We start from the raw sequence: 12,270 nt of genomic DNA, 5'->3' as shown, positions 1-12,270 counted from the left end.
ATTTAAATAATAGAGAATATAAACAGTTTAACACTAACTAACGTAACTGTATGATAATTAAAATAATAATTGTCATATTGATATATTATATATGGTATGTGTACATGTCAACATCAAAGTAATGTTGTTGTTAAAACTTACATACATATTTAGACAAATCGAACTAAATAGAAAATTTTATGCATAATATTAATTAATTAATATTTGTGTGTGTGTTTAATATTGTGTTCAAGTAAGTGTTGTGTTGTTGGACACTGGTACATAATAATAATTAATAGCTGTAACTGAGAGCACTGCCTAAGGGAATGAATCTACTAAACTTACACGGGACACGGGTGTCTGTCTCCGTACCGTGTACCGTGTGTGTACGTACGGCGAGAGATTGAGCGTGTGCATAACGTGATTATTCGTCTATTGGCATGTTGAATTGCATTATATGCACTTTCACATTGTTTAATATAGTATTTTGTAATTTTATATTAGTTTATTAAACGTTATACCACCAGGTCTGACTCGCCCGTCCTTAAGTGGTATAACGCTTTCGTGTTTTACGAAGGTTCACTTTTAATCGTCTAATACGTTCGACCAAAGTGTTAATACAAATGAAATGTTGATACGTTTCAAGCTCGATATCCTCCTTGTTGATTTATCGACCGTTTACAACTGAAACGTTGTGTTTTATAGAGAAAAATACATTTTGAAGTGAACGCGAGGTATGCCAAGTAGACAGTATGGATTATAATGGTGAGCGCCGGCTCGATCGTTCGTTTTATGCGATATCTATCGGTACCGGTAGATAGTCTCGTTCATTATGTATACGAAAATACAATAAACGAGTGTGGTTACATAACAAAAATATAATAAATTTGTATTTAATTAGATACGTGTTAGTGAAAAGTATGAAGTGTTCATACGAGAAATCGTCTCGCGACAGAATGGCCCTCGTTACGGTAAAGTCTCGAGGTAGCTAATCGGGTGGCAAGTTGCGTATAGTGGCGACATCTACTACGATAGTCGAAGTCTCAGATCGAACCTCTCTTTCACACTCGCGTGAACACGTTTGTTTGATCGTTCTCTCTCTCTCTCACTTACTTACTTACTTACTCTCGCAATCAATCTATCAACAATCAACAATGGCCGATACAGCAGTCGCCGCCGAAGCTCCCGCTCCCGCTACACCAGCAAAGAAACAGGCAAGACAGGCGGGCGGCGCTAAGAAACCTAAGGCGAAGCCTACGCACCCGAAGACGTCCGAGATGGTGAACAACGCTATCAAGGAGATGAAGGAGCGCAGCGGATCCTCGCTGCAGGCGATCAAGAAGTACATCGCCGCTCAGTACAAGGTAGACGCCGAGAAGTTGGCGCCGTTCATCAGAAAATACCTGAAGAGCGCCGTCGAGTCCGGCGCGCTCATCCAGACCAAGGGCAAGGGCGCGTCCGGTTCGTTCAAGCTAGAGTCCAAGTCGGCCGCCGCCAAGAAGCCGAGCGCGAGCGCCGGTGCGGGCAAGGCAGCCGCCGGCAAGGGTGCAGCGGCAGCGTCGAAGGCCGGCAAGAAGGCGACCGCCTCCGCCGCCGGCGCCAAGAGCAAGAAGGCCGCAGCCGCGTCCGCGTCTGCCTCCGCATCGCCGTCCAAAGCCAAGGCTTCGGCCGCCGCGAAGGACAAGAAGGCCGCCGCCGCCGCGAAGAAGAAGCCCGCCGCCAAGAAGGCCGCCGCGCCCGCCAAGGCCAAGGGCGGCGCCGCACCCAAGGCTAAGAAGACCGCGAAGCCACCCACGAAGAAGCCGAAGGCGCCCAAGCCCAAGAAGGCCGCCGCTACGCCCAAGTCCAAGCCCGCCGCGAAGAAGGCAGCCGCAGCCAAGAAGTAAATATCACACACGCCGGCCGCAGCCAACGAGTGCGCGCGCTATACACGCGCGGGTGCGGTGCATGGTCGCGCTACACCGTCGTCGCGTCGTCGGTCCCGCCGCGCCGCCGCCGCAGCATCAGCAGCAGCAGCAGCAGCAGCAGCAGCAGCAGCAGCAGCAGCAGCGGCAGCGAGCGACCCGCCACCGGGTCGCCGTCGCAGCAGCCGCGAGCCTCACGGCGGCGTGCGTGACACACTCGCTCGCCACTACCAAAAACAGCCCTTTTCAGGGCTAACAATATATTCATGAATCATGTACAAACATACATATTCGTTTCTGATGCGTATACAGAAAGTCAAACAAACTAACCAACCAACTACTAACAAAACAATAAACTACCACAGCTATGTAACCAACCAACTAACTAACTAACTAACTAAGGTATATAACACGAGAGAGATAATAACAACAATAATTATAATAATTGTATAGCTATGCTATGATAGTCGACGACGAATCAAACAATACACGAACCGACGACGTTACCTATGCCACCCTACATGACATGTGAGTGGTTAACTCGTAACGTAACTATAATTTCAAAACACCTAGAATATCATACACTATAACTAGCTACTACATAATACCTATATACAGCTAACAGCTTATCTGAAATAAAAAACTCACCCAAAGCCGCCGAACACATACCTACGAAGCACACGATACGATGATGATGACGATGATATTATATCATTATAACGGCACACCGCAACACAAACACAAACACAAACACACCCTAGCTTCCCTAGGTCACTCGCGAGTACCTAGATACTCGTAAATAATATAAATGTATTAGCTCTAATCACATCGCGATGCACATTGCAATTTGCACGCGTACGTTACTCACTCACAATTTATTCAAATTATTATAACTCTCAAGTGACATTAGTGACACTACGATATTGCAATTGCACCGACTACCTACACTCACCTACACGAGAAAAAAAAAAAAAAAAACACATTCATAAATATTTTATTAGTTACTGTCAAAATCAAACTGACAAGTGACGACGCCCGACTGCAGGACGAAAAAAAAAAATTTTTTTTTTTTTCTTTATTTGTATTGATATTCTCATCATTATACTGAGCATATATATTATACATTATACATAAATCATAAATCTATAATTCATAAAATATAACGTGGAAATGGCGCGAAAGTGCCGCGCACGCGCAATAGCGGCGATTATCGTGTTGTTTTCTCGCCCGTTTCGTTCGTGAGCGTCGACTCCGCTCCCCGCCCGACGGTTGCGCGCCAGCGATCGCGTATATAATAAAATGCCCCTGCTGTCGGCGAGTCACTCTACAACGCTTACTCGCTGCGCGCGCACACGGTTTCAGCTGTGTGTGTACATACGTGTTTAACTTTGTTTTCAAATCTTCAATTTAAAAACTCTTCAACATGTCGGGCCGCGGCAAAGGTGGCAAAGTCAAGGGAAAGGCAAAGTCTCGCTCCAACCGTGCCGGTCTTCAGTTCCCCGTCGGTCGTATCCACAGGCTCCTGCGTAACGGCAATTACGCCGAGCGCGTCGGTGCCGGTGCACCAGTGTACCTGGCCGCCGTCATGGAGTACTTGGCCGCTGAGGTTCTCGAGTTGGCCGGCAACGCAGCGAGGGACAACAAGAAGACCAGGATCATTCCCCGTCACCTTCAGTTGGCCATCCGCAACGACGAGGAGTTGAACAAACTGCTCTCCGGCGTGACCATCGCCCAAGGCGGTGTCCTGCCGAACATCCAGGCGGTCCTGCTGCCCAAGAAGACCGAGAAGAAGGCTTAAAACCACCGCCTACTCCTCCTCCTCACACCCGACGCACTTCGTGGGAAGATATAATGATACGTTGCTGTCGTACGACCAAGACGACGACGACGGCGGCGTGCATTTTTCTTACAAAAGGCCCTTTTCAGGGCCACAATATGAATCAAAGTCTATCTATTTATCATAATTATCCTATGATAATGAATGACTGTTTCTGTTGCAACATTATTAAAAGTCAAACACACACAAAACAAACAACAACAGAGAAAAAAAAAAAAACCCCCACGAACGAATAGATTTTTTAATAATTATATTATTAATTAATAAACGTAATAAGTATGATAATATATAGTATAAAAGTACAATACATTATATTATACTATATGGCAACAATTATTATTATATACGTCATCTTCCCAAATTCCACTATTTAATTTCATTACCAATACCGTAACTTCGATATAACCACAGATTACAAAAAAGCTCAAAAGTGCTAGATCACAGGGCCGTAAAACGGAATAACAAAAAAAAAAAATATACGTCATCTCAGCCAGATTCAAATACTTACCAATGTTTTTTTTTTTTCTTTTTTTTTTTGCGTACCTATGTCAGTTGTAGTAGTAGCAGTTAGTTGTAGTTCATAATTATGAAATATCGATAACTCATTAAATAAATATTATCATATGGCATGTAGGTGCTGATTTAAATAAAAAAAAAATAATAAAAAATGCTTAATAGTGAGTACAGTTTAGTTTATCCACGTGTCAACAACGTATGTATTTATAATTACAAAATATGTACACTCTTATTATGGTATGTAAACACCGATACAATAAAATAATTAGGTTATAATATTTATTTCATCTATGTCAGTCGTTCGCAGAACGCAAATATATAAATAAATAAAAAATCTAACGATAAAGTTAATACATTTAATAAGTGAATAATATATGTATACCTATTAGATAAAACACAAACAAAACATACTTGGCTTAGCATTATATTATATTGTGAGAGTGTGTGAGTGTTTTTTTTTTTTTTTTTAATTTTTTTTTAATTTTTTTTTTTTTTAAACAGCCTTAGCCAGTATTCTGTACCGCGTCGATCGCCCCCCGCCCTTTCCGCGCTCCGCGATGTGTAGCTGCCGGGCGTGCGTCAGCACTGCGTCGAGCTTACAGAGACCGCATCGGAGCGCTCCTATTGGCCCGTCCGACGGCGCGCGCTCCCTTAGGTCGCCACCACCGCGCGGCGAGAGCGCCGATAAATAAGAGCGGCCTCTCTGCAATTTCGAACCACAATCCAACCGCTCACCGTGCCGCACGGATCGAATTTTGCGCTCCGTATTGTATTGTTGTGTGATTGTTGAATCGCCGCACCATGCCGCCCAAGACAAGTGGTAAGGCCGCCAAGAAATCCGGCAAGGCCCAAAAGAACATCTCCAAGACCGACAAGAAAAAGAAGAAGCACAAGAGGAAGGAGAGCTACGCCATCTACATCTACAAGGTGCTCAAGCAGGTCCACCCCGACACCGGTATCTCCTCGAAGGCTATGTCGATCATGAACTCTTTCGTTAACGACATCTTCGAACGCATCGCCGCCGAAGCGTCTCGTCTGGCCCACTACAACAAGAGGTCCACCATCACATCGAGGGAGGTGCAGACATCCGTGAGGCTCCTGCTGCCCGGTGAGCTCGCCAAGCACGCCGTCAGCGAGGGTACCAAAGCTGTCACCAAGTACACCAGCTCCAAGTGAGCACAGCGTGTGCTTGCACTTGTACCGCCGCCACCGTTGCGCTCACCACATACTCACCTACCTATGTGTTGCGCACAAACAAAAGGCCCTTTTCAGGGCCACAAATATTTTCATATACAATTTAACATACAAAATGTATGTTTCTGTTGATAAACATGTCAAAAGTCGAACAACAACATAAAAAAAAACCTATCTCCATCACTCCCAGTCGCTATCCTTTACGATCTGCAACGATTAAATTTAATACACACAGAAAAATAGTAACACAATGGAATTATATTATTGACAAAAACAACAATACATATATATTATTTATATAATATAAAGTATGATGATAATAAATATAATAATATAATGACACTTTGAAGCTCCACGACCAGAGTACTATACCCATATCGTACATAATAATATTGCCTGCCTAATATTATTTTAAGTACTTCAATAAAATTCAAATAGTTGTCATTCAATGTTATATGGGAAAAAAAAAAAGAAAAAAAAAAAAAAGACGTTTATCATAGTTTGACGTTTATCAAGTTACTAAACTGCAAATAGTCGATGGAGAAATACAGTGATAGGTGTAATGTTTATAGGTGATGAACGGTATACAATATTATGTACTTAAATAAAATATTATAAATACTTACTTAAAAATAACAAAAAAAAATAAAATAATGATAATTGTAAGAATAACATATAGGTATAACGCATTTTGTTTCATGTTTCGTTCGTTCAAATAGTTGTCATTCAATGTTATAAAGAAAAAAAAAAAAAAGAAAAAAAAAAAATGACGTTTATCATAGTTTGACGTTTATCAAGTTACTTATAGAATAATAATATAAACACGTACACACAATATAATATATTATGTACGCTTTAAAATAAAGGATTTATACGAATTTAGAGAGAAAATTCCAAGTGAGTTCGCCGCGGCCGGTTCGCGCTGTCGGCCCGTGTCGATCGTATAAATACGAGTGGGACGGGCAATGCGCGTTTCATTCCCGCTCGCACAGTCGCGCCGTTCGCACCGCACGTCGTTCGTTCAGGTTCAGTTTCAGTACAATTCAATTCAATTAAGAAATGGCGCGTACCAAGCAGACCGCTCGCAAGTCCACCGGTGGTAAGGCACCGAGGAAGCAGCTCGCCACCAAGGCGGCCCGCAAGAGCGCACCGGCAACCGGTGGTGTCAAGAAGCCCCATCGTTACAGGCCCGGAACCGTAGCGCTCCGTGAGATTCGTCGTTACCAGAAGAGTACCGAGCTGTTGATCCGCAAGCTTCCGTTCCAGCGTTTGGTGCGTGAGATCGCTCAAGACTTCAAGACCGATCTCCGTTTCCAGAGCTCCGCTGTGATGGCCCTGCAGGAGGCCAGCGAGGCTTACCTCGTCGGTCTCTTCGAAGACACCAACCTTTGCGCCATCCACGCCAAGCGTGTCACCATCATGCCCAAGGATATACAGCTGGCGCGCAGGATCCGCGGAGAGCGCGCCTAACTGCAGTCAGTACTATCGAGTACTGCAGTTGGCGTGTACAAGGCGGTGTGCGATATATTGTTGTATACACCTATTAAGTATACACTTGTATTGCCGCTCAGCCGAATACCAAAAAGGCCCTTTTCAGGGCCACACATGAGTCATATATTTTTGTAATAAAATATGTTTCTGCAACTAACATTAAAAAGTCAAACAAACTATTAATTAACACACACAATATACCTACCTAATATCTAAATACTGCAAGTATGGTCCCCATATAAATATAATAAAATAAAATATAGCAGTTGCAACATGATATCATCATTCCTGTACAAGCTAGCTATAAAGATGCAGGCCTACACACAATATACATAAGTCCATCATATTTGACAAATTACAATATTTACTGGCGTGGTACATACAGCTACATATTATATAATATTACATATTATAATAGAGACAGTACATATAGGACGAAATAGATCCTAAATACAAAATGGTCGAATTTCATTACCTACATTACTGTACTTATACATTTTTTTTTTTTTTTCTTTTTCTTTTAACCAGACAGACACTCCTTAAATAATACTGATCGTGTATTGTATGCTTATAATAAATATAGATAGGTACCTACTGCTGAATGATGATAAAAATTATCAAAATCTAACAACCAATTTAATATAGGTACCTAAAATAATACTTTTTGTTTTTTTCTTTTTTTTTTTTTTTTTTAATCAATATTATGATGTTGTACACTGCTAACCATATTAAAGGCGGTGTGTTATAATATTAATAAATAAATATTATTTGATTAGTTTATATAATTAAGTAAATAGTTGAAATTTACGTTTTTTTTTTTTTTTTTTTTAAATATACATATACAATAATATCAACTAAAATGAGGCAGCAAGTCGCACACGGCCCGCCAAAACAAAACAAACCCTGCGCGTCCGAGTTCCGACCGACCTATCGACTAGCGAACGAGCGAGCTCGAGCGAGCGCCGCAACGCGTATATAAATGAGGGGCATGTACTGGCCCGTGCATCCAGTCGTTCGCCAGCGCTCGCCCGTTGAACAACGTGCGCGCGTCACTTGTCTGTCTGCTCAACTCAACGTCACAACACTAAAGAACAAAGAAGATGACCGGCCGCGGAAAGGGAGGAAAAGGTCTGGGAAAGGGAGGAGCCAAGCGCCACAGGAAAGTGCTTCGCGATAACATCCAGGGTATCACGAAGCCCGCCATCCGTCGTCTCGCGCGCAGAGGCGGCGTCAAGCGTATCTCCGGTCTTATTTACGAGGAGACTCGCGGTGTGCTGAAGGTGTTCCTCGAGAACGTGATCCGCGACGCCGTCACATACACCGAGCACGCCAAGAGGAAGACCGTCACCGCCATGGACGTCGTCTACGCGCTGAAACGTCAAGGCCGCACCCTGTACGGTTTCGGCGGTTAAGCTGCTTCTGCTCGACGGACGACGACACACACACCCGTCCCGTCCTCCAGCCGGCACTGTCGCAATTGCGCATCGCTCGTTGAGCGTACGCGTCATATGTGATAGCGCTAATAAAAAGGCCCTTTTCAGGGCCGCATACGATTCATATAAACTATTATAAAGTTTATGTTTCTATAATGAACACACGATAAGTCAAACTCTCATACTATACTACATAGTAGTACTATACTGTATACCTACTATACACGTACATAATAATAATATATGAATAAATTCACTTCACCTACTAACGCTAGAACGCAACGTACCGAGTAGTTTACTATAACATAATCATCAATATTATATGAAACGAATAGAGTATAATACACGTACGTAGGTAACCTACCTACCTATATAATGTGTTATGATAAAATCATTGATACTGGTGTATCTCTCTGTCAACTTACTTATGTACAGCTACTACTTGTTTGAAGTTATGAGTGAGTATGTACATATATTACAAAAATACAATATTTGTAACCAGAACACTGACTGACATACCTGGATCGTCTCTCTCTGCATTCGACTGCGTTTCTTCTTAGTTGATGCTACGTTGCGACGTCGAATGTCCTCAGGGCTCAGCCTCAGCCTCAGCTCAGCTGCTTACCGGTAACCTGAAATAGAAATATCCGTACAAATTACAAATAGGTACATAGTAATAAATAACATGCAAGCATTAATAATAGGTATTAAGATTAGAATTAAAATGTTTCGAGTAACATTTAAATAATAGAGAATATAAACAGTTTAACACTAACTAACGTAACTGTATGATAATTAAAATAATAATTGTCATATTGATATATTATATATGGTATGTGTACATGTCAACATCAAAGTAATGTTGTTGTTAAAACTTACATACATATTTAGACAAATCGAACTAAATAGAAAATTTTATGCATAATATTAATTAATTAATATTTGTGTGTGTGTTTAATATTGTGTTCAAGTAAGTGTTGTGTTGTTGGACACTGGTACATAATAATAATTAATAGCTGTAACTGAGAGCACTGCCTAAGGGAATGAATCTACTAAACTTACACGGGACACGGGTGTCTGTCTCCGTACCGTGTACCGTGTGTGTACGTACGGCGAGAGATTGAGCGTGTGCATAACGTGATTATTCGTCTATTGGCATGTTGAATTGCATTATATGCACTTTCACATTGTTTAATATAGTATTTTGTAATTTTATATTAGTTTATTAAACGTTATACCACCAGGTCTGACTCGCCCGTCCTTAAGTGGTATAACGCTTTCGTGTTTTACGAAGGTTCACTTTTAATCGTCTAATACGTTCGACCAAAGTGTTAATACAAATGAAATGTTGATACGTTTCAAGCTCGATATCCTCCTTGTTGATTTATCGACCGTTTACAACTGAAACGTTGTGTTTTATAGAGAAAAATACATTTTGAAGTGAACGCGAGGTATGCCAAGTAGACAGTATGGATTATAATGGTGAGCGCCGGCTCGATCGTTCGTTTTATGCGATATCTATCGGTACCGGTAGATAGTCTCGTTCATTATGTATACGAAAATACAATAAACGAGTGTGGTTACATAACAAAAATATAATAAATTTGTATTTAATTAGATACGTGTTAGTGAAAAGTATGAAGTGTTCATACGAGAAATCGTCTCGCGACAGAATGGCCCTCGTTACGGTAAAGTCTCGAGGTAGCTAATCGGGTGGCAAGTTGCGTATAGTGGCGACATCTACTACGATAGTCGAAGTCTCAGATCGAACCTCTCTTTCACACTCGCGTGAACACGTTTGTTTGATCGTTCTCTCTCTCTCTCACTTACTTACTTACTTACTCTCGCAATCAATCTATCAACAATCAACAATGGCCGATACAGCAGTCGCCGCCGAAGCTCCCGCTCCCGCTACACCAGCAAAGAAACAGGCAAGACAGGCGGGCGGCGCTAAGAAACCTAAGGCGAAGCCTACGCACCCGAAGACGTCCGAGATGGTGAACAACGCTATCAAGGAGATGAAGGAGCGCAGCGGATCCTCGCTGCAGGCGATCAAGAAGTACATCGCCGCTCAGTACAAGGTAGACGCCGAGAAGTTGGCGCCGTTCATCAGAAAATACCTGAAGAGCGCCGTCGAGTCCGGCGCGCTCATCCAGACCAAGGGCAAGGGCGCGTCCGGTTCGTTCAAGCTAGAGTCCAAGTCGGCCGCCGCCAAGAAGCCGAGCGCGAGCGCCGGTGCGGGCAAGGCAGCCGCCGGCAAGGGTGCAGCGGCAGCGTCGAAGGCCGGCAAGAAGGCGACCGCCTCCGCCGCCGGCGCCAAGAGCAAGAAGGCCGCAGCCGCGTCCGCGTCTGCCTCCGCATCGCCGTCCAAAGCCAAGGCTTCGGCCGCCGCGAAGGACAAGAAGGCCGCCGCCGCCGCGAAGAAGAAGCCCGCCGCCAAGAAGGCCGCCGCGCCCGCCAAGGCCAAGGGCGGCGCCGCACCCAAGGCTAAGAAGACCGCGAAGCCACCCACGAAGAAGCCGAAGGCGCCCAAGCCCAAGAAGGCCGCCGCTACGCCCAAGTCCAAGCCCGCCGCGAAGAAGGCAGCCGCAGCCAAGAAGTAAATATCACACACGCCGGCCGCAGCCAACGAGTGCGCGCGCTATACACGCGCGGGTGCGGTGCATGGTCGCGCTACACCGTCGTCGCGTCGTCGGTCCCGCCGCGCCGCCGCCGCAGCATCAGCAGCAGCAGCAGCAGCAGCAGCAGCAGCAGCAGCAGCAGCAGCGGCAGCGAGCGACCCGCCACCGGGTCGCCGTCGCAGCAGCCGCGAGCCTCACGGCGGCGTGCGTGACACACTCGCTCGCCACTACCAAAAACAGCCCTTTTCAGGGCTAACAATATATTCATGAATCATGTACAAACATACATATTCGTTTCTGATGCGTATACAGAAAGTCAAACAAACTAACCAACCAACTACTAACAAAACAATAAACTACCACAGCTATGTAACCAACCAACTAACTAACTAACTAACTAAGGTATATAACACGAGAGAGATAATAACAACAATAATTATAATAATTGTATAGCTATGCTATGATAGTCGACGACGAATCAAACAATACACGAACCGACGACGTTACCTATGCCACCCTACATGACATGTGAGTGGTTAACTCGTAACGTAACTATAATTTCAAAACACCTAGAATATCATACACTATAACTAGCTACTACATAATACCTATATACAGCTAACAGCTTATCTGAAATAAAAAACTCACCCAAAGCCGCCGAACACATACCTACGAAGCACACGATACGATGATGATGACGATGATATTATATCATTATAACGGCACACCGCAACACAAACACAAACACAAACACACCCTAGCTTCCCTAGGTCACTCGCGAGTACCTAGATACTCGTAAATAATATAAATGTATTAGCTCTAATCACATCGCGATGCACATTGCAATTTGCACGCGTACGTTACTCACTCACAATTTATTCAAATTATTATAACTCTCAAGTGACATTAGTGACACTACGATATTGCAATTGCACCGACTACCTACACTCACCTACACGAGAAAAAAAAAAAAAAAAAACACATTCATAAATATTTTATTAGTTACTGTCAAAATCAAACTGACAAGTGACGACGCCCGACTGCAGGACGAAAAAAAAAAATTTTTTTTTTTTTCTTTATTTGTATTGATATTCTCATCATTATACTGAGCATATATATTATACATTATACATAAATCATAAATCTATAATTCATAAAATATAACGTGGAAATGGCGCGAAAGTGCCGCGCACGCGCAATAGCGGCGATTATCGTGTTGTTTTCTCGCCCGTTTCGTTCGTGAGCGTCGACTCCGCTCCCCGCCCGACGGTTGCGCGCCAGCGATCGCGTATATA

General features: G+C 43.4%; 6 protein-coding genes across 6 annotated transcripts; all 6 read left to right on the top strand.

The window, feature by feature from the left end:
- Positions 1 to 215: 215 nt before the first annotated feature.
- Positions 216 to 2,112, top strand: LOC142987009 (uncharacterized). Its single transcript, XM_076135565.1, has one exon. It carries the CDS (start codon positions 1,134 to 1,136, stop codon positions 1,863 to 1,865), a length of 732 nt encoding a protein of 243 aa, XP_075991680.1. The 5' UTR covers positions 216 to 1,133; the 3' UTR covers positions 1,866 to 2,112.
- Positions 2,113 to 3,199: 1,087 nt separating this feature from the next.
- On the top strand, positions 3,200 to 3,808 carry LOC142987031 (histone H2A). Its single transcript, XM_076135589.1, has one exon. The coding sequence runs from the start codon at positions 3,307 to 3,309 to the stop codon at positions 3,679 to 3,681; it is 375 nt and encodes a 124-aa protein (XP_075991704.1). The 5' UTR covers positions 3,200 to 3,306; the 3' UTR covers positions 3,682 to 3,808.
- An 886-nt stretch (positions 3,809 to 4,694) lies between these two features.
- LOC142987042 (histone H2B) lies at positions 4,695 to 5,502 on the top strand. Its single transcript, XM_076135600.1, has one exon. The coding sequence runs from the start codon at positions 5,038 to 5,040 to the stop codon at positions 5,410 to 5,412; it is 375 nt and encodes a 124-aa protein (XP_075991715.1). The 5' UTR covers positions 4,695 to 5,037; the 3' UTR covers positions 5,413 to 5,502.
- A 112-nt stretch (positions 5,503 to 5,614) lies between these two features.
- LOC142987018 (histone H3) lies at positions 5,615 to 7,034 on the top strand. The gene has a single exon (XM_076135575.1). It carries the CDS (start codon positions 6,490 to 6,492, stop codon positions 6,898 to 6,900), a length of 411 nt encoding a protein of 136 aa, XP_075991690.1. The 5' UTR covers positions 5,615 to 6,489; the 3' UTR covers positions 6,901 to 7,034.
- Positions 7,035 to 7,938: 904 nt separating this feature from the next.
- Positions 7,939 to 8,686, top strand: LOC142987044 (histone H4). The gene has a single exon (XM_076135602.1). The coding sequence runs from the start codon at positions 8,022 to 8,024 to the stop codon at positions 8,331 to 8,333; it is 312 nt and encodes a 103-aa protein (XP_075991717.1). The 5' UTR covers positions 7,939 to 8,021; the 3' UTR covers positions 8,334 to 8,686.
- A 621-nt stretch (positions 8,687 to 9,307) lies between these two features.
- Positions 9,308 to 11,204, top strand: LOC142987005 (uncharacterized). Its single transcript, XM_076135562.1, has one exon. The coding sequence runs from the start codon at positions 10,226 to 10,228 to the stop codon at positions 10,955 to 10,957; it is 732 nt and encodes a 243-aa protein (XP_075991677.1). The 5' UTR covers positions 9,308 to 10,225; the 3' UTR covers positions 10,958 to 11,204.
- Positions 11,205 to 12,270: the final 1,066 nt, after the last annotated feature.

This window comes from Anticarsia gemmatalis, unplaced genomic scaffold (assembly GCF_050436995.1).
Source record: "Anticarsia gemmatalis isolate Benzon Research Colony breed Stoneville strain unplaced genomic scaffold, ilAntGemm2 primary ctg00000050.1, whole genome shotgun sequence".
NCBI classification, from domain to species: domain Eukaryota; kingdom Metazoa; phylum Arthropoda; class Insecta; order Lepidoptera; family Erebidae; genus Anticarsia; species Anticarsia gemmatalis.
The sequence above is the reverse complement of the archived record's forward strand: the minus strand, read 5'-3'. Positions and strand labels throughout refer to the sequence as shown.

Coding starts and splice junctions, on each gene's coding strand:
- LOC142987042 (XM_076135600.1), top strand. CDS start 5,038: ATGCCGCCCAAGACAAGTGGTAAGGCCGCCAAGAAATCCGGCAAGGCC.
- LOC142987005 (XM_076135562.1), top strand. CDS start 10,226: ATGGCCGATACAGCAGTCGCCGCCGAAGCTCCCGCTCCCGCTACACCA.
- LOC142987018 (XM_076135575.1), top strand. CDS start 6,490: ATGGCGCGTACCAAGCAGACCGCTCGCAAGTCCACCGGTGGTAAGGCA.
- LOC142987009 (XM_076135565.1), top strand. CDS start 1,134: ATGGCCGATACAGCAGTCGCCGCCGAAGCTCCCGCTCCCGCTACACCA.
- LOC142987044 (XM_076135602.1), top strand. CDS start 8,022: ATGACCGGCCGCGGAAAGGGAGGAAAAGGTCTGGGAAAGGGAGGAGCC.
- LOC142987031 (XM_076135589.1), top strand. CDS start 3,307: ATGTCGGGCCGCGGCAAAGGTGGCAAAGTCAAGGGAAAGGCAAAGTCT.